Below are 20690 nucleotides of genomic sequence, written 5' to 3'. Positions count from 1 at the left end.
CTCGTTGCCGATATATTTTTATTTCTTCAGATTTATTTTCCCAGTTGCAGTGGCCACTCGCTGGGATGCCGCTGCTGGTCGACATTTTTGGCACATCGCTCTGCGCTGCGGATATAAATACGAAATATCCGGTCGTGTGTCACGACATTCCCTGAGAGGTCATGTGGTTTCGAGACGTCGCACACCCCACCGACCTTCAGCGCTCGGATAGGTCATGGGACCTTGTGACGTCATCAACACCCCGACCAATCGTAGCCGCGTTGGCAGATGGTTTAACAGATAGCACTTGGTAGGAGGAGGTGATGAAGGGTGGCTGTTCCTGGCCCTATGGGGCTGGGACTAGTAGATGAACGCCGCTTGCGGCGCGGGCTAGCCTGCCACCGCTTAGGTGGTGGAAGACGGCTGTTGCGGCGCGCGTCTTTCTCTCCCCTTTCTTTTTCTTTCTTCTTTACTTTCTCTCTTCTGTCCGCACGAGACAGTGGAGGTGGCTAAGCTACAGAGCCAGTAGGAGGCCCGCGTATTTTCGTTTTCTTCTTTCTAGAGCCACAACAACAACAACAACAACAACAACATAGCACGGTACGTCATCCACAGGGTCGAAAACGCTTCCCATCAGTATTACAAATTGCCTCTTAAAAAAGCACTTTCACTGAAAAGAAAAACATAAAACATTCATTTTGAAATATAAAAAATTAACATGAATAAAATATATGGCATAATCAATTAATCAGTAATGGATATTTTATTCACCACAAAGAAGTGGAAGGATGCTGAGGGAAAAGTGTCTGCGACTTGAGAAGTCCTTGGCTTAAGGCGTGTACAGAAGCAGAATGAAACGAAAGTGAGCACAAAACGGTTACAGGCGTTATAAAAGATGAATGAAGGAAAAAAAAACTAGAAAAAAAGAAAGAAAAAGAAGAACTTAGAATTACCGAAATATATCAACGTGGATACTGATACTGTCACATTCTACTCTTGATATATGTTATGTGGGCCTACGAGCTTTTTGGTCCCAACCGGTGTGCCACAAGCTCAGTCTACCTTGGATTCTCACAGTTACTTATGATGCATGTCCTAGATGGCCTCCTACAGAATTACTTAGAGTAATTCCCGGCTCACATATTGCTGCTGAGGCAGTCCAATTCCAATAACATGCCATCGCAGTCGCTTATTTGTTCCAGGTGGTTTGGGCTTTCCAACCCCAATTGGATGACTACGCTCTCAATGTCTTCGCGGAATTTCTGACCCAGATCGTTTCTTTCTTCACTCTGAGTGTTGTTCTGATGCGGTAATAGGCACTTCTTGCTGGTCATTTTTGTTTACGTTTTTAGTGTGCTGAGAAGAACACTACTAGGATAGCCTATAAGAAGTATCGAAATTGCGTGTGCCGTCGCTCTGATTGGCTAAGCTCACAACATCGTGGCCTCGCGCGGGTAATGGCAACTAAGGCTGGTATAGTTGAGCCTGTAACTGACCAATGACTTACCACGAGCTGACCTTTGACATTTTACCTAAACCATATGAACCAAACCAGTACGTCTCAAGCACACTGCTATTAACCTCTCCTAATCTTTTCAACTGCTTGAAATTCTATTTGCCCGTCGTGGTGGTGCAGTGGTTAGGGCGCTCGGCTTCTGTGCCCTAGGATGCGGGATCGAACCACGGCTACGGCAGCCGCTTTTCGATGGAGGCCAAAAGCAAGGCGCCCGTGTGCTGTGCGATGTCAGTGCATGTTAAAGAACCCCAGGTGGTCGAAAATTCCGGAGTCCGCCACTACGGCGTCTCTCATAACCTAAGTCGGTTTGGGACGATTCAACCCCTATAAACCAAACCGAGCCTGAAATTTTACTCGGTAATGTCTAGATTTTATTTATTCGCTGTGTAGTCAACCCACCAAGAGGACCATAAATATAACAAGGGAACAAAAGCTGCCATGTCCAATCGGTGTCAATTCAGATTTTCAGGAGTTGCAGCTGAAGCATTGAATTCTTTTATTTGCAGCGTTTTTCTTGCCTTCTGTACTCGTGGGAAATAAATTGAATCATGAAGCAGGCCTTTCACGCCTGTGCCGCTGACAACCCACAGCTCCTCGCACACAGTGTAGACCGAGTGTGATGCATGCGTGTAATTTTGCGCAGCAGCCGAGGCAGCGCGTCCGCATGGCAGCCACTCGCATCCTGGCGCCCTCCAACCAAGATGGCGGCCTCGGCGGCGCGCTGCCCGAGGAGCTCCAGAAGATGGCAGCCGAGGAACTCGGAGAAGATGCGCGCAAGAGGGAGCTCTGCCTCGTCAAGCTGCGCAACCTATTGCAGGGTGAGCGCGCCCGCGGCCATCTTTCATGCGCTTGCTTCAACTTTTACAATGAGGCTTGTGTTGGCGTCATAAGCTCAACTTAAGTCATGCATCATGTCTCTACTTACGCCATAACCCCACTTAACGCATGCGCTTATCTATGGCCTTCAAATATCTGTGCAGTGACAAGGAGGGGAGGGCAGATTGTAGCCACAAAAAGTAAGAACGAATAACGTCTGTACAAAGCGCTCCGGTCTTTTAATTGGGAAGCATTTCTTGCGTCATCAATAGTGGACAAGAACTGTGGACAAAGCGTGCGCCCACGAGCTGTCAATAGAGAGAGAAAAAAAAGAACATTGCCGCGACTGTGTTTTGAGCCAGTGCCAGAACGAACAGATCACCTTCCTTGGCACAGCCACGAGAGAACTAAAATAATTTTTAATCATGCCTCGCGCATACCTGCAACACACTCTCATGCTGTGTAGTGAATATCGTCGACTTCATGAATTTCCATGTGCGCCGCTCCTTCATTTAACCAAGGTAAACACGTCATGTACACGTCATCTGGTCGAGTGCGGCCGAAGTTCACTAGCATAGTGTCGGGCGAATCCATCAGGCGGCGTTACAGATCTCGCAGTGCTTTTGCATTACTTCACCTAAGAAGGCTTAAGTGCATCTGTGGAATTCTTTAATCGGGATTGCTTGTGGCTGACGCAGCTATGTGAGAATGAATGGAGGGTGACGTGTCCAAGTTTGGAGAAATAATATTGAACATGTTAAGTCGTGGGCAAACTTCCTTAGCGTTAGCGCGCCCTTATTCTGCCCTTTTAATGCATATTGTTGCTACCTAAGTTCCAGCTATGACTGCAGTTGTTTTTTGAAGTGTTCGTTGCTTCATATGTTTCCTTCACGTAGCCTGCAATGGGCGTTCTTTTCGTTTGTGTCTGCAATCTATGACTTTCTTGCTGTAAATCGAAAGCCAACAGTTTCCTGGTATTGCTGCAGCCTGCGAAAAGTTAGCCAAACAACTTTGCAGGCACTTAGGAAAGCCAGTATATGCGCATGAAGCGACAGTTTTAATAGCTCCTCTCAGCGTTTGTCGTTTTCGGATCCTCATTCTTGCACATGGACTCTACTAGCCGCTTAAATTATCACTAACCCTTTAATTTCTACGTCTGTTTTCTCACACGTACTCATTAGCATACAGTCGTAGGCTTCTCTATTAGGTGAACGACTACTACACGTAGCTATTAAGACCCGTCTTAGCGTCGTACGTGTGTGCCTGTGTGTCCAAAGGAAAGGGTGTATGACAATGAATCCAGGGGTCCCGCGTTCAATTCGCCCTCTCAAAGGAGCGACCCGAATCGGCCGCTCCCACCAACTTAGCCGTGTTATGTGGTCTCATTACATCACACAACCCAAAGACCAATCAGCGTCCTGTCATGGCACCTGCAACTACGACCTGCCAGAGACTACTCGGGATTTTTGCTCACAACAGCACTGCTGACGTCGCAACACTATAGCCGAAGCCCAGGCCAGATTTTCTTACTGAGAACGCATCCTTTGACCCTATCGCGCTAAACGTGCACCAGTGATCATATTCTGTTATGCCTGATATCCGCGTTAGCTGCACTGGCAGTACATTTTGCCTCAAAATCGATCGCCTTCCAGCTGCGTCTGTGATTTTTATTTCGCCGTCGCTTTTAAGGCGATCCCGTTGAGGGTCCCATTCTGCAGGAAATCCGGAGTCGGTGTTGTGAGCGAAAAGTTGCGCGCATGCCTCTGGCGCAGGTTGTCAGATGACATGGCCAGGACTGATGCCCGGCGGCTTGTGTGACATCACGAGGTCACGTGACATGACCAAGTTGGCAGGATATATGGAAGTTGATTAGGGGAATAGGGTAATAGCGGGGCGCGAGTGCGCATGCTCAAAGTGTTTGCCGCCCCTTATCGCCCATTCATCTCAGCATTCAACGCATGCGCGTTGCCAATCAGCAGTTACCTTATTCCCCTGACCAGTAGGGTCCCCTTGTTCTAAAGCTCCCTATATTTTTTAACGTGATAGTGTTAAAGGCTTCATTCACCAAATATCCGAAGATAACTAAACTGCAAACTCAGTAAAACAGGAGGGGCAAGCAAGCACACAATACTTATGTTTCTTTCTTCGTTTACCCTGCACTATAGGAGAAGAGAGGCGAAGGAAAGTAAGGATTAAACGGAAGGTGAGGTCACAGAAGCGCTCATGAATCGAATACATAGCTATAGCGGGTATATGCATAAAGCAGTACCTGATGTCTGTGGCGTACGGTGGAAGTATACTCTTTGTGAAAAGTCTAGTACCCATCTGGCTCAGAGCATCCGTAACGCAAAACATGGGACCTAAAATAGCCAGTAAATAATAGCCCACTCGTACCTGCCTTGGCCGCATCAATCTGAGCTCTTCATACAGCCACTGTTTTGTTAGATCGTATACGTAGGCGTGAAGCAATGTGACAGGGAACGCTTACTCGCGTTCAATCAGCGACCAATCCCCAATATGAGAGAAAAGACGTTCTTGCCTGCCTTTAATCGGTAGTTTTCTTCTGCAACTTTAATGTCTCACCCATTCGAGACAGACCTAAAATAAATGAAATTGGCGCGGCAACCGTGCTTGGTAACGTCTTTGTAGGAAAGATTTCTGCTCACTGCGCAGCACCGGCCGGTATATATTCTGTTATGACCGTGGCCGGTACGCTTTGGTTCGCAGGTGAGCCCAGCCTGCACTCTCGCATGGACGACGAGTTCCTGCTGCGCTTCCTGCGCACCAAGAAGTTCAAGGTGGAGGTGGCCTTCCGCACCATCCGGAACTACTACCGTCACCGGCGGGAGTCGCCCGAGATATTCCAGGGACTACGGCCCTCCAAGCTTCGCCACGTGTACCAGGCCAATGGACAGATGCGCTTGCCGCACAGGGACCCCGACGGGAGGCCCATCTTCGTCCTCAGGATAGGTACGTTGACTCACTCACTCACTCACTCACTCACTCACTCACTCACTCACTCACTCACTCACTCACTCACTCACTCACTCACTCACTCACTCACTCACTCACTCACTCACTCACTCACTCACTCACTCACTCACTCACTCAATCAATCAATCAATCAATCAATCAATCAATCAATCAATCAATCAATCAATCAATCAATCAATCAATCAATCAATCAATCAATCAATCATTCAATCAATCAATCAACGGTCTCATCATCCACTTAATAGGCTAATAAATCAATTGGCAATCAATCATTCAATCAGTTCATCAGTCAATCAGTTCGTCACCTATTGAGATTTATCAATGCGTTGCGGAGTATGCTGGGTTGCAGCGATGCACAATAAAGCGAGGTTCCTTGCCACTAGGATAAGATGATGCGTCGATGCCGCAACGCTCCCTTGGGCCACTTCCGTTAGATTGATATCCTGTAGAGAAAGTGTACAGGTCTGCAGCGAACATTGGCATTTCTGGTAAACGGCATTTTGAAGGTATTGCACATTGCCTCCTCTTGAGCACAACAGCGAAAATGTTTCGTTTTAGACAGTCTAGCTGCTTACGTCGTTGGCGGAAACTTGATCATTTGGGAAGGGGGCACGTTATAACTAATGTGGAGAAATTTTGAACCAGGGAAAATGTTACGCGCTGAACCAGACTAGGTACCATTTCCAAACTAGCCCTGTAAAACAACCATGTCTGAGAAAGTGTGCAGGCTTATAATAAATAAATAGTTTATTTTCCATCAGAGACGGGGGAGACTGTTGGTAAAATTTACTATAAAAAATTATAAACGCAGCTCGGCTTGAATCCACAGCCCCCTCGTACAAGGCGAGAGTAAGCACACAAATGCCACACAAAATGCATTATTCATATAGCTTTTCAGTCACACATGCATTTTGATGCTGACACGTGCAACCGAAACATAACTTGGGGATAAAAGAGTAAACAAAAAAATGTACTAATCCCCATGAAAAATGGAACAAAAGTCAGGGGGACCGTTTTGGCATGAGTGCATAGTCCTGGTATAATTCATAAGTAGCTTTTTTTTTAACGGTCAATACCAGCTTTGCTCTATGATTCAGGTGTGTTGGAAGAAGCGGCTACACCCCCTTTCCGTTTACAGCTTAGTATAAAGGCTTGCGATAGTGAGGGCTTTCTCGCATTCGTGAAGAAAGATCAGGCTGTCAGATCTATTCGTGACTGCTGCCAGGACAGCGCCAACTTTCACTGCATCGACGAAAAACTAGGTCTTTTCGGAAACGTGAATATTTCAGTGATGCACATTGGGGGTAGGTAACCTCATTAATGTGACGTGTCTGCATCATTTTCCATCAAACGAAATATTTTATGCGCGATGACTTCGTAAACAGCATTCTACGCATTCGCTATAGCTTACTATTGGTGATGGGAATGGTCGATCATCAACTGAACTATACGGTGTTCTTTAATTGACTTGGGATAGCAGAACGAACGGAGTGAGGGAAAGCTAGAGCACCCTGCGTGTCGCTTTGTTTGTAAAAGAACGTAGTGGTTCTAATGGTGTCCTAGATTTCCTTCCGCATCCAATTCGCGAGCCATGCTCCCGAAGCGAGTGGATCCGCTTAGGTCTTGGAAACTGCATGAAATCTCTTTCTCCGCTGGCGTTTCCCCCATCCCATTTTCGCGAAGCTCAGTGCACGGAGGACGGTAGGAGCGAGAGATCAAAGAGAGTGAAAAGGAAAGGAGAAGGCCAGCAAAAAAGAAACAAGGGCGCGTCGTGAAAAGGAGAGGCGCCGTTAGCTTTCAAACGGGGCCGTGTCACGAGAGCTGCCCTGCTCCGAGTCGGCGCCATAACGGCGGCCGGCTTCTCTTTTCTCCGGCGGACAAGGAGGCCACTCTGACCGAGCGGCGTTGAAAATAAAAAGGAGAACGAAGAACGAGGAGGACCTGGTTTCTCGCATCCGATCGACTGACCGCTTCCGGTTGGCATGCACGAAGCTCTGCCCGGTCGCCGCTCCTCTCCTCCTCTGCCTGCATTCCGTCCTCTCCTGTCGCGCTTTGTTCCTCGCCATGTAACGTTTTCCACTCTAGCTCCCATTTATTAGGAAGGGCGGTGCCGATCCAAATTTGCGTTTTTGAGCTGAGACAATGTTTTTTTTTTTTTTTTTTTTTTTTTTCTGAAATGGAAGGGCGCAGTAACTGTCTTATTACCTCGCAAAGAACAACCGCGCCATGAGATAATGGAGGAAGTTGGGAGCGGCAGAAACGCATAAAGGGGTGTCGTAGCAGGGCTCCAGAATAACCTGGGGATTTTCAGCGTGCGCCGAGTCACCGACATCGTACAGCGTAGGGGCGACTTTAGCGTCTCTCTTCCACCGAAACGCGGCCACCGTACGTGGCCCGCACAGATAATGCAGAAAATAACGTGCGGTTTCATCTCAATAAATTACGCTTGGGGATAAATTTTTGGGGAAAAGAAACGCGATTGAAATATCACGTTGTAGATTTGAGCCACGTCCGCTGGGGAAGGACAAAGAAATGAAGCGCATGCTCGAACGAAAATGGTTGTGGTCGTGACGGAGACGACGCTTACCTGGTTTTTGTGCTGTTTCAAAGCCAACCGACCGTGAAGAGCTGTATGGCTAATATCTGTGCGAAGTGAGACAAAAAATATGCTTTCCTACACAGCAGTGGTGAGAGAGACATCGCTTCTTTCTCACCCGGCCTTAGCCTACCTCTTTTAAGCAGAACTGTCTTTGAAACGAAAGAACCGGAAATCGAAACCGAGACTGGTTTCATGGCCAGGAACGACGTTCCAGATGACGAAACGGTGATGTCACAAGCAGTACTAACTAACTAACTAACTAACTAACTAACTAACTAACTAACTAACTAACTAACTAACTAACTAACTAACTAACTAACTAACTAACTAACTAACTAACTAACTAACTAACTAACTAACTAACTAACTAACTAACTAACTAACTAACTAACTAACTAACTAACTAACTAACTAACTAACTAACTAACTAACTAACTAACTAACTAACTAACTAACTAACTAACTAACTAACTAACTAACTAACTAACTAACTAACTAACACAGAACAAAATATCATGATCACGCGAATACAGTGGGCATGCAGAAACGCTGTTATAATGATTATGACGTCACAAACGCAGTGTTTCCTGCAGAAATCGTCAGAAGTGAGGCTACGAAAAGCGAACGTTTTAAAATCGAGTTGCGCGCGAATTAATTACCGGACGGCATTCAAATTTGCTAGAATACGCCAGGGCGCAGAATAAAAACTACAGTAAGATTTTTACCAGCATATGCGAATGTCGAAAAACCTTTGGAGTTGCCCTTTAATCGTAGTCCTAATTTTTACGTTCCGCCAAACTCTGTTCCAGTCAATGCCTAAAATGTCTGGAATGAAAGGCGGTGTTTATCGCGTCTACTCTTGCCGCAGTGGTTAGAAGCGAAGTTTGATTTGGTTTATGGAGTTTAACGTCCCAAAGTTTGGCTATGAGAGGCGTCGCAGTGGAGGACTCCGGAAATTTCGATCACCTGGGGTTCTGACATCGCACAACACACGGGCGCCTTGACTTTCGATTCCGCATCCTTGGTCACAGCATTCGAGTGCCCTAACCACTGCACCACCGCGGCGGGGTACGAGCGAAGTTGTGAAGCGATCCCGTCAACCAATACATTCGTTATAAGGAGTATTTCGATAAAGGCGCTCAGGATACATGCAGTGGCACAACTATATCACGAGGTTGGAAATCGCACCTTGTTAAATTAAATTCTATTAATACTTCATAGCTACTAATTGGTGCTTCTTACTGTCATTTCTGCTTCGTGACAGTGGTGGCGATTTTTAAAGTTTCTTTTCAATATGCATTTTTTTTTCTTTCACTTTCCACACACGCAATCTTCGCATTTTTTCCCAGCCGCACGACCTTTCTACGGCTTCAGATATTAGGACTCCAGTCATACGATCCACAGCGCGCCCCTTCGCTCGTTATACGTATCCACGACCGGCTTTATGGCTCGACAGTAGCACAACTTCATTTCCGCAGTCGAAAACGTTGCTCAAAGCAAGCAAGCCTGCAGACAGGGGGAAGTGCAGTCACCGGATAATCGGGCGTATTCAAACCGGCGCCACGGTTTGTTTGTTGTTAGAGAGGGAGAGAGGAAAGGAAAACTCGCCCACCGGGATGTAACTGTTACGTGCGAGCAGGGAAGAGGAGGAGGACGTTCGAAGCAATCGCGTCCGTTATCGCCAGCTCCGCCACGCGTCCCCTTCCCGTTACCGCATGCACAGCCGTCGTGGGGCGGGGAGACAGATGCTCGGCGGAAGCGCGACTGAATGCACCGCTCAGCACTGCCACAGTACCGCCCGCCACTTCCGCGAACCACCAGGCGGAGAAAACTAGCGGAGCCTGTTCCGTTACAGCACGCGCTCGCTTCCGAATAGCTGGGCGAAGCGCAAAAGAAGTTATCGAATGCGGAATCGACGAGCGGCTGTTTTGATTATTTTTTTTCTCGGAGGAGTTTCAAGAGTGCTATTGCGTGGCTTTCCTCTGAACGCACCGTCACGGGGTACAGGTACCGTGCAGCTCGGTGTCTGCTCGTATCGCGCAGCTCGAACCCAGCACCTCCACCAACTTGTTACGGTGTAATACGAAAGGGGTGTTTATTTACAGTGCTGAGGCAGCGGGACAAGATGAAGCCTAGTAACCCCCAGAAACCAACGCTTCTTCCTTCTGCCACACCATCACAATACAATCCTTCATCATCGTCAGTAGCGTGACAATATGTACTCAATCAGCTATGCGACGCGGCTAAGACCTTTCACTCATCAAGGTTAGTAAAGTAAGATGTTAGGTCACCTGACACGACGCCATTTTGCCCGAATGAAAGGATTAGTCTTGTAGAAGCATTTCAAATAATGTAGAACCAATAGTTCAATCAATCTCTCGATCACTCAGTCGATCAAATAGTCTTTTTTTTTTTTCAACGTGCACTGGAACAACCACGCGACTTCACATGAATTAAGATGTGGTAGGCGGATGGGTGAAGACAAATTTGTAACCAAGATTGCAGTGAGGAATAACAAGATGTAGTAGAAAAAGAAGCTGTGGTTTAGCTTGTGGTTAAACCTGGAATTACGCGAGAGCAATCTGCATGTCTACGCTTAGATTCGGTTTGAATGTGGAGATATGGCTTTTGCACATAGTAGCTTAATCCATTGTTTCAGCGTTATTTATACCACAAGGGAATCACTTCACGTATGAACACCCCTTGCCTCTCGTCGCCATTCGGGTGTATGACATCGTCTCTATGTGGAACTCCGGGGCACACCGCCGTCCCAATGTTCGAACGAACCTCCTGCCATAGCAACTCGCTTTTGTCATTCGCCTCTACCAACTACCGAGTTATCTGTCTTCTTCTTCCTTTTCTTTTCCTTTCTTTTCTTCTTCTTTCTCTTCTTCTTTTCCTTCTTCTTCTTGTTCTTCACTCTTTTCTCTTTTTTTTTCTTCTTATTCTTCCTTTTATTTATCTTATTTTTTCTTCCCCTTCTTCTCTTTTTCTTCATCTTCTTTTCTTTTTCTTTTCTTCTTCGCTCTTCAGACAGGCACGGCGAAATGGCGAGACTGGCCAATGCAACTCTCGCTACAAAAGAAGCAGAGTATTTTTGTGGCTACAAATTTGGAAGGTTATGATCAGTGCCTCGTGCCGGAAGCAACAGGTCTCCTAAAATATGGCAATAGTTTATGCACCGTCTTGATTCACCGCTGCTTCTCCTCGAATGCAGGATGCTGGAAGCCGTGCGAGTATGACTACTACCAGTTGCGCAAGGCCAACATGCTCTGCCTGGAGGACATCTGCCTGGACCCGGCAGTGCAGGTCAACGGGCTGGTCTGCATCCTAGACTGCCGCGGCTGGGGGCTCCAGCACCTGCTCGCGTTCCCCATCTCGCAGGTCCGGAAAACCATCGACCTGCTGCAGGCGAGTACACGCAGCCAGACATAAGCAAGATCTCCGAAACGCTCTACAAACGAATAACGTGCATACGTGTAAATGTGGACTGTTTACCTCGCTGCCTGTCATTTTCTTTTGAAGATGCAACTAGGAAATGAAGTTGTTTTAAAGAAAAAAAAAACACAGGTGGACTGCAGTTATTATCAAGTGTAGCGGAAGGTAATCAAGGAAAAGCATTGCAGTTTATCATAACTTCGCAAAGTCAGTTCCGCGACTAAGGGCAACAAGTGTGCAGAACCTAACTGATTCCGTTGCTTATAAAAGGACACTGAGCACAAATAGAATCTGACCTGCATCAATAGGACACCACAATCCAGTCACAGAGACCGTTGTTGTCTAAGACGGAGATTTTAAAACTAATAATACCAGAGAGAGAGAGAGAGATTTAAGACATTTGTAGCCCCCAAGGGCCAATTTTGCAAGTAAAATACATATGGTGCGAAGAACTGTTGGGCGCAGATTGCAGGGGCATGCCTACACAGCCACTCATTTCAGGAATGCGGGGACACTTAAGCTCTGCCTTTAGTAGTATGAATGTGACAGCGTCAGTGAGTCCCGTTTTCCAGCTACTACCCCTTGCGGATGTTCGTTCTCGTATAGACCTCCTTCACTCCGGCTACGTCACGAAAATGCGGTGGCGCTGTCGTCGTTAGTGACTTTCGCCTGGTAGGCAAAACAACGCTTCAGTCGCCTTGCCTCCCGTGATTGTGCGATGGCTTGCTGCTGCCGGAAAATGCAGAGCACCATGCCGACTAATCGCTTCACTATGACATGTGCTGAAAGGCACACAAGAGGAAGTTTAGTAAGCTTGCAAAGGCTTCTTGCCGACAATAGTCGCCGTAAACAGTTGTGGGCCGCCGCGGTGAAGCGCCAAGGCTGAATACCGACGCCTGCTCATCGAATATGCGGCAAACACTTCGTTACGGCTAAGCTGGAGCTTATTCACCTTTACGCCAGAGCGGTCTACCGGATCAAAGGTCGCGAATCACTCGAGTTTGGCCTTTTTACGACGCGTGATGGGATCTTGGTGTGCGGGCACGGGTGCGCTGGTAACATACATAGACGAGGCAGTCATATATATATTGTATTGCGTAGGCCTGTTTCTTTGTTGGAGCATGCATAGATGTTAAACTATGTGAACTGTTCCTCATGCCCGTTTTTTCACTTTGGTAATTGTCTGTATGCGCAGTGAGCTGCTCGAAAGATCTGTGTTGCACTCCTCGATCTGTGATATATATGTTGTGGCTAACCTTCGCCACGTTTATGTCAAATTATTTTAATTACTTCCAGATGAAAACTCCCACTTCACGTTAACAGCTAGTGATTTGGATCGGAGCTGCATTTTTTTATTTATGCCGAGCGCTTTTATTTGTATTCACAGCGGCTGATTGTGAATGAGAGTTGTGGGCGTTTATCCTACATTACCGCGGCCACAGTGGCGAGACCGAACTGGGCCACCCTAACTACGGAACCACGGGTGAAGGTAAAAACGGCCCCTGAAAAGAGGTCCCCAGAAGATACAGCCACGAAACAAAGGCCCCTGGACTATATGGTCCCGGTAAAAACGTCCAGAAAGGTCCCCTCAGGAAGCGGCCCCTAGGAAAAAATGTCATCGAAGAAATTGACTGAAATCTGCCCGGAACTCACTTCGCGAAAAATTAAACATCTTATGACGCCTTTTTTTTTTTTTTTTTAGAATAGATGTAACCATTATTTAGGTACTGGGTCCTCTGGGTGCTTTACGCGCTTACAGAAACTGGAGAAGACTTAGCATGAAAGCATATCTAAAAAAAAAAAAAAAAAAGGCCCCACCACTACATAATATCCAGCAAGTATTATGCGGTGCATAGTTTCCAGTTTCCAAGCTGGGAAATATCGCTCTTTAATATAGGTCTAATCACCCGGCTAATATTACACATTCGAGAGCCGTGCTTGTCCTCCACCGCACAAATTTCGATGCCATAATGGTTTTCTTCTTTTTTTTTCTTTCTTTTTTTGCGAATGCACAGCATCAGTACCATGTTTTGCAAATTTCAAGCGGACGGGTAGAAAGAAGCACCGTAGCCTACATTACTGCGGCTAGACTCGAGGAAACTCAGTATAGGCCTTTAGTAAAAGAACGACAGGACGTGAAAAAAAAAACAAAAAAAAAACGGCGGGGTTCAAAATATAAATACTGTTCAAGCTAAAACCATAAACACAGATGGCAGATAAAAACAGTAAAAGTTGATTACAATGAGCGAAATTTATCGCTAATAAATCAAGCACCGGCCAAGGCGAAAGCTCGACTTTGTAGTACGTTTAATTGCATCTATTTGGGGACATTTTATCCGAGGCCATTTTTTTCCGGGACCACTTTTTCCTGGGACGTTTTTGCTGGAACCCACGTAACCACATTGGCCGCTGCCGCTCGTAATTGTAATGGAAGCTAACAGCGTGATTAACTAATTTGCCGCTCGGTGTGAAGAATCATCCGATAACGCAATGATGCTTTGAGCGGACTACATTGTACGCGGTTTGCGGCGCTATATATGAGCGAAAAAAATCACCGTCAGCTTACTCGACTCAAAGTAGTTGTAAGCATCCGAAGCTTTGTAATTCTCTATGCGTTCCGCGCTTAATTTTCTCGGAGAAAACAGCAAATAGATGTCAACTTCGCTCATTTTTCCTGGCGGCAGCAACGCTTCTCTTGTGCGCCTTGAACCTAATTCCCATCGGTACGGCGTGCGGGTCCGTACGCTGCACGCCGTGTAGGTAGAGTTTTTCAATGTATCACTTCTGTCCTCGTCGCCGAGGCTCACGGATATTAGCACATGGTCATTTCGTCTGCCAAGAAGGCGCCTACAAATCACAATAACACGGCCTTAACAAGCTTGGCCACAGTGCCGCGGCCGCGGTCGTGCTTTTTGCCTACCGTGGGATCGCTGACGATAGCAGCGCCACCTCGATCATCTTGTTTGTTTGCAAACATGAAGGAGGTCTATATGCACTTTGGTGCGCGCTTAACGAGTATAGTTTATTATTTTTTATGTCTAATTATCTCGCACATATTAATTAACATGCAGCCACCAGAAACCACACTGTATACAAGATCACTCCACACACACACACACACACACACACACACACACACACACACACACACACACACACACACACACACACACACACACACACACACACACACACACACACACACACACACACACACACACACACACACACACACACACACACACACACACACACACACACACACACACACGCACACACACGCACACACACACACACACGCACACACACACACGCGCACACACACGCACACACACGCACACACACGCACACACACACGCACACACACGCACACACACGCACACACACGCACACACACACGCACACACACACACACACACACACACACACACACACACACACACACACACACACACACACACACACACACACACACACACACACACACACACACACACACACACACATATATTGTGAAAGAAGGCTAGGTCGAGACGGAAAGGCCAGCGATGCCTGGTCTAGCGTTTTAATCCGATGACGAACAAGGCGCGTGCCGGAGCCGGCGCTGCGGGATGATGACGATGGTATGTACAAATGAGAGAAGATCCATGGAAGGCTCACAATATATATCCATATATAAGGCTCACAATATATATAACATATAAGGCTCACTTGATATCGCAAGAACAAGTAGAAGTCTGCCAACTTTCAAACGGAGAATAAACCCTCTTTTCACTTCAATAGAAACCCAAATACATGACTAAAGTAGATGCGAAATCGAAATGTATTGTGCTATTCCTTTACATTGTTCCAGAGTTTCATAACTGTTGTTACATTTCCTTATGTTTTGTTATTGGCACGTGTCTGAATGCGTATTTTGTACTGCGGTGATAGTTTTTAACTCGGTGTTTTTGTTTCATGTGTTTTTGTTTCATATACGGTGAAGATTGTTGTATGTAGTTGCATGTGCATTGCCTGTACTTGTACCCGCTGCTGTTGCGCCCAGTGGGGCCAGGACCTCGTCAGGAGACTAATTGCCTCCTTTTGTCCTGCCCCATGGGCAGTACCATGTATTGCCCACACAATCACTGAATAAATAAATAAAAAAGAATAAATAAATATATCTATATGTAGCTCAGTTGGTAGAGCACCGGACGCGATATTCAGAGGTCGTGGGTTCGATTCCCACCATCGGCACGTTGTTTTTTCTTCTACTTTGTGTTTAATTATCTTTCCCCTAAACAGATTACATTACTAATTTCTGTGATTATCTAAGGAAACAATAAAAAAAAGACATAAAAGTACCATCCCCAACGCTTTCCTTGGCCTCGCCGACTGTTGGCTTCTTTCCTTCATGTATTATAACCAGCACCCTCATTTCCCCTTAATTGATCTGCTTGTAGCTTACGGGGGTCTCGGTTCTGGCAGTCTTGAAGCCATAGGTAGCGTAAGAGGGTTCTAGCACAGCTTTTGCCTTCGCTCTTGATCACGTTCTACGTGACGCTGGCGGTAACAAAGGACGTTCTACGTCCGCCGCTATGGCTGAGGGTGGCGCTGGTGAACACTCTCAAGGTTCGTATACAGACAACATAAATACCCAAGCAAGTAGCAGGGGGGACAGCGGCCGATGTAGCTCAGTTGGAAGAGCACCGGACGCGATATTCGGAGGTCGTGGGTTCGGTTCCCACCATCGGCACGTTGTTTTTTCTTCTACTTTGTGTTTAATTATCTTTCCCCTAAACAGATTACATTACTAATTTCTGTGATTATCTAAGCAAACAATAAAAAAGAGACATAAAAGTACCATCCCCAACGCTTTCCTTGGCCTCCCCGACTGTTGGCTTCTTTCCTTCACACACACACACACACACACACACACACATATATATATATATATATATATATATATATATATATATATATATATATATATATATATATATATATATATATATATATATATATATATATATATTTTTTTTTTTTTTTTTTTTTCCGCAGGGGACACTTGTTAAAGCAGATGTTTGTGTGTACTGTGCGACACCACGGATCCCGAGCACCCACGTTTAGCCGTGCGTGGCATCGGCGTGTCTGGGAAAAGGGGATCCTGGTGGTTGAGCAGATGCCGAGTGTTTGGATCTTTAAGGCCCCTCGGCGGAGGCAACACACCACTTTGGCCCACGCTTCCCATAGACGGCACCTCCGGACTGACCCACCCGGGGGAAATCGGCAGTCGTCTCTTCCTGTCCTCCCCTCCATCTTTCACTTTCCTATCTTCTTTCCTACAACTCTTTTGTCCTCTACTTTCTTCTTTATTATTTTGGTTATTATTGGTTTTTTCTTACTTCCCGGCGGCAAGGGTTAACCTCGTGTGGAGTAGCTACCCTGTGTTGCCCCATATTAGGTATAGTTATGGTGTACAGCTGGCGGTGGCTGGACTTGTACGCAATTTCCTGTCCCGTCCCCTTGTTGGGCTCCGTGGTGGGAGGCTGGCACCGTGGCCGAACAGCATACTTTTTTTTTTATGGCATCCTCAGCAAAACCAAATGGTCGCCTTAAAAAGAAAGGCGGACCGATGTAACAGCCGAATTCTTTTCCCCAAAACAAGAAATCTTCCCCAAGTACCATGTGATCCACAGTGAAAACACTGGTAAACATGGCCGGATAATTTCACCTTTTGTAGTGTCAAAGTCCTTGACAAATATCCTAGGCCTCAGATACAAAGTAAGCAAACTGGCCAGCGGGGATCTCCTGCTCGCACTCCAAACCAGAGACCAATATACAAATCTTCATAAACTTCAGACTGTGATCTCAAAGAAGGACTTCCTGCCTCTCACGGAAGAAGTACTAGAAGGCAATTCCGAACAAAAAGACTACCAAGATGTGCCGACAAAGCACATAGTCTCAAGTCTCAAATGCCAATGATACGAGGACGGGCGCATATGAGTAGTTTGGACTAGTTGATTCATCGTGGACGCAAAAAATTGTGGCTCTAGCAAAAGAAAAAAAAGGACAGGTGACAGTCGACAGAAGACACATATTTGTTATTTATAGTCTTCTGTTTTTCCATCTTATCCAGAATTCTTTACAGTGGAATATAAATTTTGCGGGCAGAGCAGATTTGTGCCATATATGGCACAGGCCTGCCGGGCTAATGATGCTTTAGTCATTATAACACAGCCAACGTGGGAATGATTGGAGGCAGTCCTTTCCAGCGCGGCGGTCTTGACCAACGGAATCTCGGACTGAGGACGCGACCAACCTTCCCTTAAATCCCTCTCCATTTTTCCTTTAGATAAAGCGTTTTAATCATCATCATCGTCATCATCATCCGTTTTTATTTTTCCTATTTATTTAGGCTGCAGTTTCTTTTGGTCCAGGAAGAGCAAATAAATGCAGTACACCCAGAAGAGAGTCGTCAAAAATTACAATCTCACATCTTAAACCTACAAATGCACTTGGAAAATATTGGTGAAGTGAGGGAAGGCACAAATGACATTGTTACCGAATATGGCACTCAACGCATATCACGTCCTGGGAGTAAACACTTAAAGAAGATTGAATGTGGACTTTGCTCACATCGCTGTCTCAACGCTAACGTTATTTCCATTGCCTTTTGTTGTTGTTGTTGTTGTAGACATTTTATTATTCATCGTTCCTTATCATTATTTTCTTTTTTGCTTTAGTGAGCGTCCGAATCATTAGTTCTACAAAAATTTTGTGCGCGTACATTGTGCGTACATTGCTGAACATTTTTCGCGTGCCTGCTTTCTGCCTATCGAACAGGACTGCCTTCCAGCGCGGTTCAAGGCGGTGCACGTGGTTTACCAGCCGTCGGTGTTCAACGTGTTCTTCTCGCTGGCCAAGCCATTCCTCACCACCAAAAACATCAACAGGGTCAGTGAAACGGTGGTGTAGATTGACTTTTACTTCTTTTCTGAGCATACTGTTCGGTGGAACGATCATGTGACGTGTGTTAGAGAGTACCATATACAATTTGAAGCTCAGCAAGCAGCACATAGAGAAGAAGGAGGAAGAGGAAAAAATTTATTCGTGCTATGTAGCCTGGGTGTTCCCTTCTAGAGGAGAGGCCTTACTCCACGGGGCCCAGCTTGCTGCTGAGTTCGTGCAGGCCCGCTTGGTCAGCCTTTGCTGTTCCTGCGGGTTGGTGCCGGTCAGAGCAGCTTCCCACGGATGACTACAAGAAATGTCATAGTGAAGGGTTACATATTAGCTATGGCCACTGAGGATCTTTTACCGTGCTATGATGGAATGAAGGATGACGTGCATTTTAGTGCAAAATCGCTATTTCATGGGTTAAAAAATGCCTCGCCGTTCCGTATCTCGTGGTGACCTAGAATGACGTTGGAACTTGGCAGGCGCTTATCAACAGTTTAAAGAAGAACAAAAAAAAAAGGGGAGTAGGAGCAGAGTATATTCGAACCAAGGAATGTCTCGTGAGAAGCGAGTACAGAAGCTTGTATCTGCATTTTTTTCAGCATGCTTTTTATTACAATTGGAAGCAACGTTCTATATACACAAAGTTTGTAAAAAGATATTACGACACCAACTAACAGTAGAAAATAGGCAGTGTAGAACAAATTACGAAAAAGGGCGTGCCACTTTGTTTTGGATTAAGTATGGACAGACACTTCTTTTAGATGAACAATCATCCTTCTGAAGTGGTCTTTTGCTAAAACAACAGATTCGCAATGGTGGTCCATCATGCGTGGTTTCCAAAGACCATGCATATATCACTGCCACTCTGTAGCGCTGTGCTTGCATTTCATTGGCTTCAACATTTAAACACAAAGCAAATCCGTGAGTCGGTAGAGATATACTTTCGAACGTCCATTTGGCTTACCTATACTGCGAAACCTTATCTCATTTTTTTTTTTGCTTTAAGTCTTCACCGAAAAGGGACCGCCGAAGCCAAAAAAAATCCGGTCTGAATTTAGAATAAAATTCTATTTTTAATAGAAGCCAAAGAGAGGCAAAAGTTCTTCGAATTATAATAACTAAAACTAATAAAATTTATTTATTTTTTTATTAATAATACAAATACATTCGTTAATATTTATCCCCTTTAAAGGTTCCGATATGACAAAAGTCCTTAAGTTGCTCATCTCTACTGCATAAGCGGAGTCAAAAAGACGTGTGCTTTTGGATTTCATCTGCACCAACTAAAATATTCGCCCAATAGTTTTTGTTGCTTTTGTTTTTACAAAGTACGCTAAAAGTCAGAAAAATTCGAGTCATCTGAACACCTGATCACCGTGGGCGCAGTGCCAGTTTCATCCTTCTCCCCGTTCCACTCCCCCACTTGTTCGCAGATACACATCCACGGCTCGGACATGAGTTCGTTGCACCAGTACCTTCCGCCCAGCATCCTGCCCGAGGAGTACGGTGGCGTGAACGGGGCTTTCGACAACACCAAGTACTGCCAGAGCCTGTACGACCGCGAGGACAGCTTCGTACAGGACATGAAGTACGGATACTGCCCCTGACGGAGGAAGAGGCAAGCACAGACAACTCCTAAACGCCAAGTCTCGGTCGAATTTCCAAGACCTGCGCTGCGCTTCGGACGGATTAATGTTGGCAGCCATCGCGGCGAGACGGCGTTCGACCACGTCCTTCTTGCACCCACATTCTTTTTTTTTCTTTACTCATTTTCGTTGTTTTTATTCCGCTGTTTCGAATGGCGCGTCGTAGCGACCTAGATACGAAGAAATAAAAACCTACTATCACGGGCACACGGAAAGGACCGGACGAAACGACTGCGGCAACTGCGGTCAGATGAGCTGTATACTGTCTCCTTCCAGTCTCCGCTGTATATGAGTTAACGTAAGCGCTTGAATCGGTGTGGTCTGCATCATCTGATCTCCAACCGACAGAGATAATTTCCACTCGTCAGGCGTCCAGCTTTTGCGTTCATTTCCTCGAAATCATTTTAGTGTCACCCCCGTATCCTGCGGCCAGCCGTGCAGTGCAGGTTTTTCGCAGGCGAGACGGTAACGCACCTGACACATGCTGCCAGAAAGGTCCGAACAGAGGGCTTGGTTCCTTTGAGTGACAAAAGCTATTACAGTCAAGTCTCCGCCGTTAGAATTCGATGAGAAGTTAACTTACTTTTTCATTTTTAAGTGAAATTCTGGTGCTCGGTGCATGTGCTTTTTACAGGATCACTGCGCCTATTACATTCAATCAATCAATCAATCAATCAATCAATCAATCAATCAATCAATCAATCAATCAATCAATCAATCAATCAATTAATACCGTTAAATAAGTCAAAAAATTTAGTTATAT

General features: G+C 45.9%; 1 protein-coding gene across 1 annotated transcript; it reads left to right on the top strand.

The window, feature by feature from the left end:
- Positions 1-2144: 2144 nt before the first annotated feature.
- On the top strand, positions 2145-20019 carry LOC146191714 (alpha-tocopherol transfer protein-like). Its single transcript, XM_084599980.1, has 5 exons — positions 2145-2313; positions 5039-5281; positions 11122-11315; positions 18168-18278; positions 19715-20019. The coding sequence occupies exons 1-5, from the start codon at positions 2160-2162 to the stop codon at positions 19886-19888; spliced, it is 876 nt and encodes a 291-aa protein (XP_084456106.1). The 5' UTR covers positions 2145-2159; the 3' UTR covers positions 19889-20019.
- Positions 20020-20690: the final 671 nt, after the last annotated feature.

This window comes from Amblyomma maculatum, chromosome 4, assembly GCF_055883805.1.
Source record: "Amblyomma maculatum isolate TAMU_Amacu chromosome 4, ASM5588380v1, whole genome shotgun sequence".
Lineage (NCBI taxonomy): Eukaryota > Metazoa > Arthropoda > Arachnida > Ixodida > Ixodidae > Amblyomma > Amblyomma maculatum.
This window is presented reverse-complemented; position numbering and strand designations above follow the sequence as displayed.

Excerpts from the sequence above, each read along its gene's own strand:
- LOC146191714 (XM_084599980.1), top strand. The coding sequence starts at position 2,160 with ATGGCAGCCACTCGCATCCTGGCGCCCTCCAACCAAGATGGCGGCCTC. Across the intron at positions 2,314-5,038 it reads GCTGCGCAACCTATTGCAGG|GTGAGCCCAGCCTGCACTCT; the intron begins GTGAGCGCGCCC and ends TTTGGTTCGCAG. Across the intron at positions 11,316-18,167 it reads AAACCATCGACCTGCTGCAG|GACTGCCTTCCAGCGCGGTT; the intron begins GCGAGTACACGC and ends CCTATCGAACAG.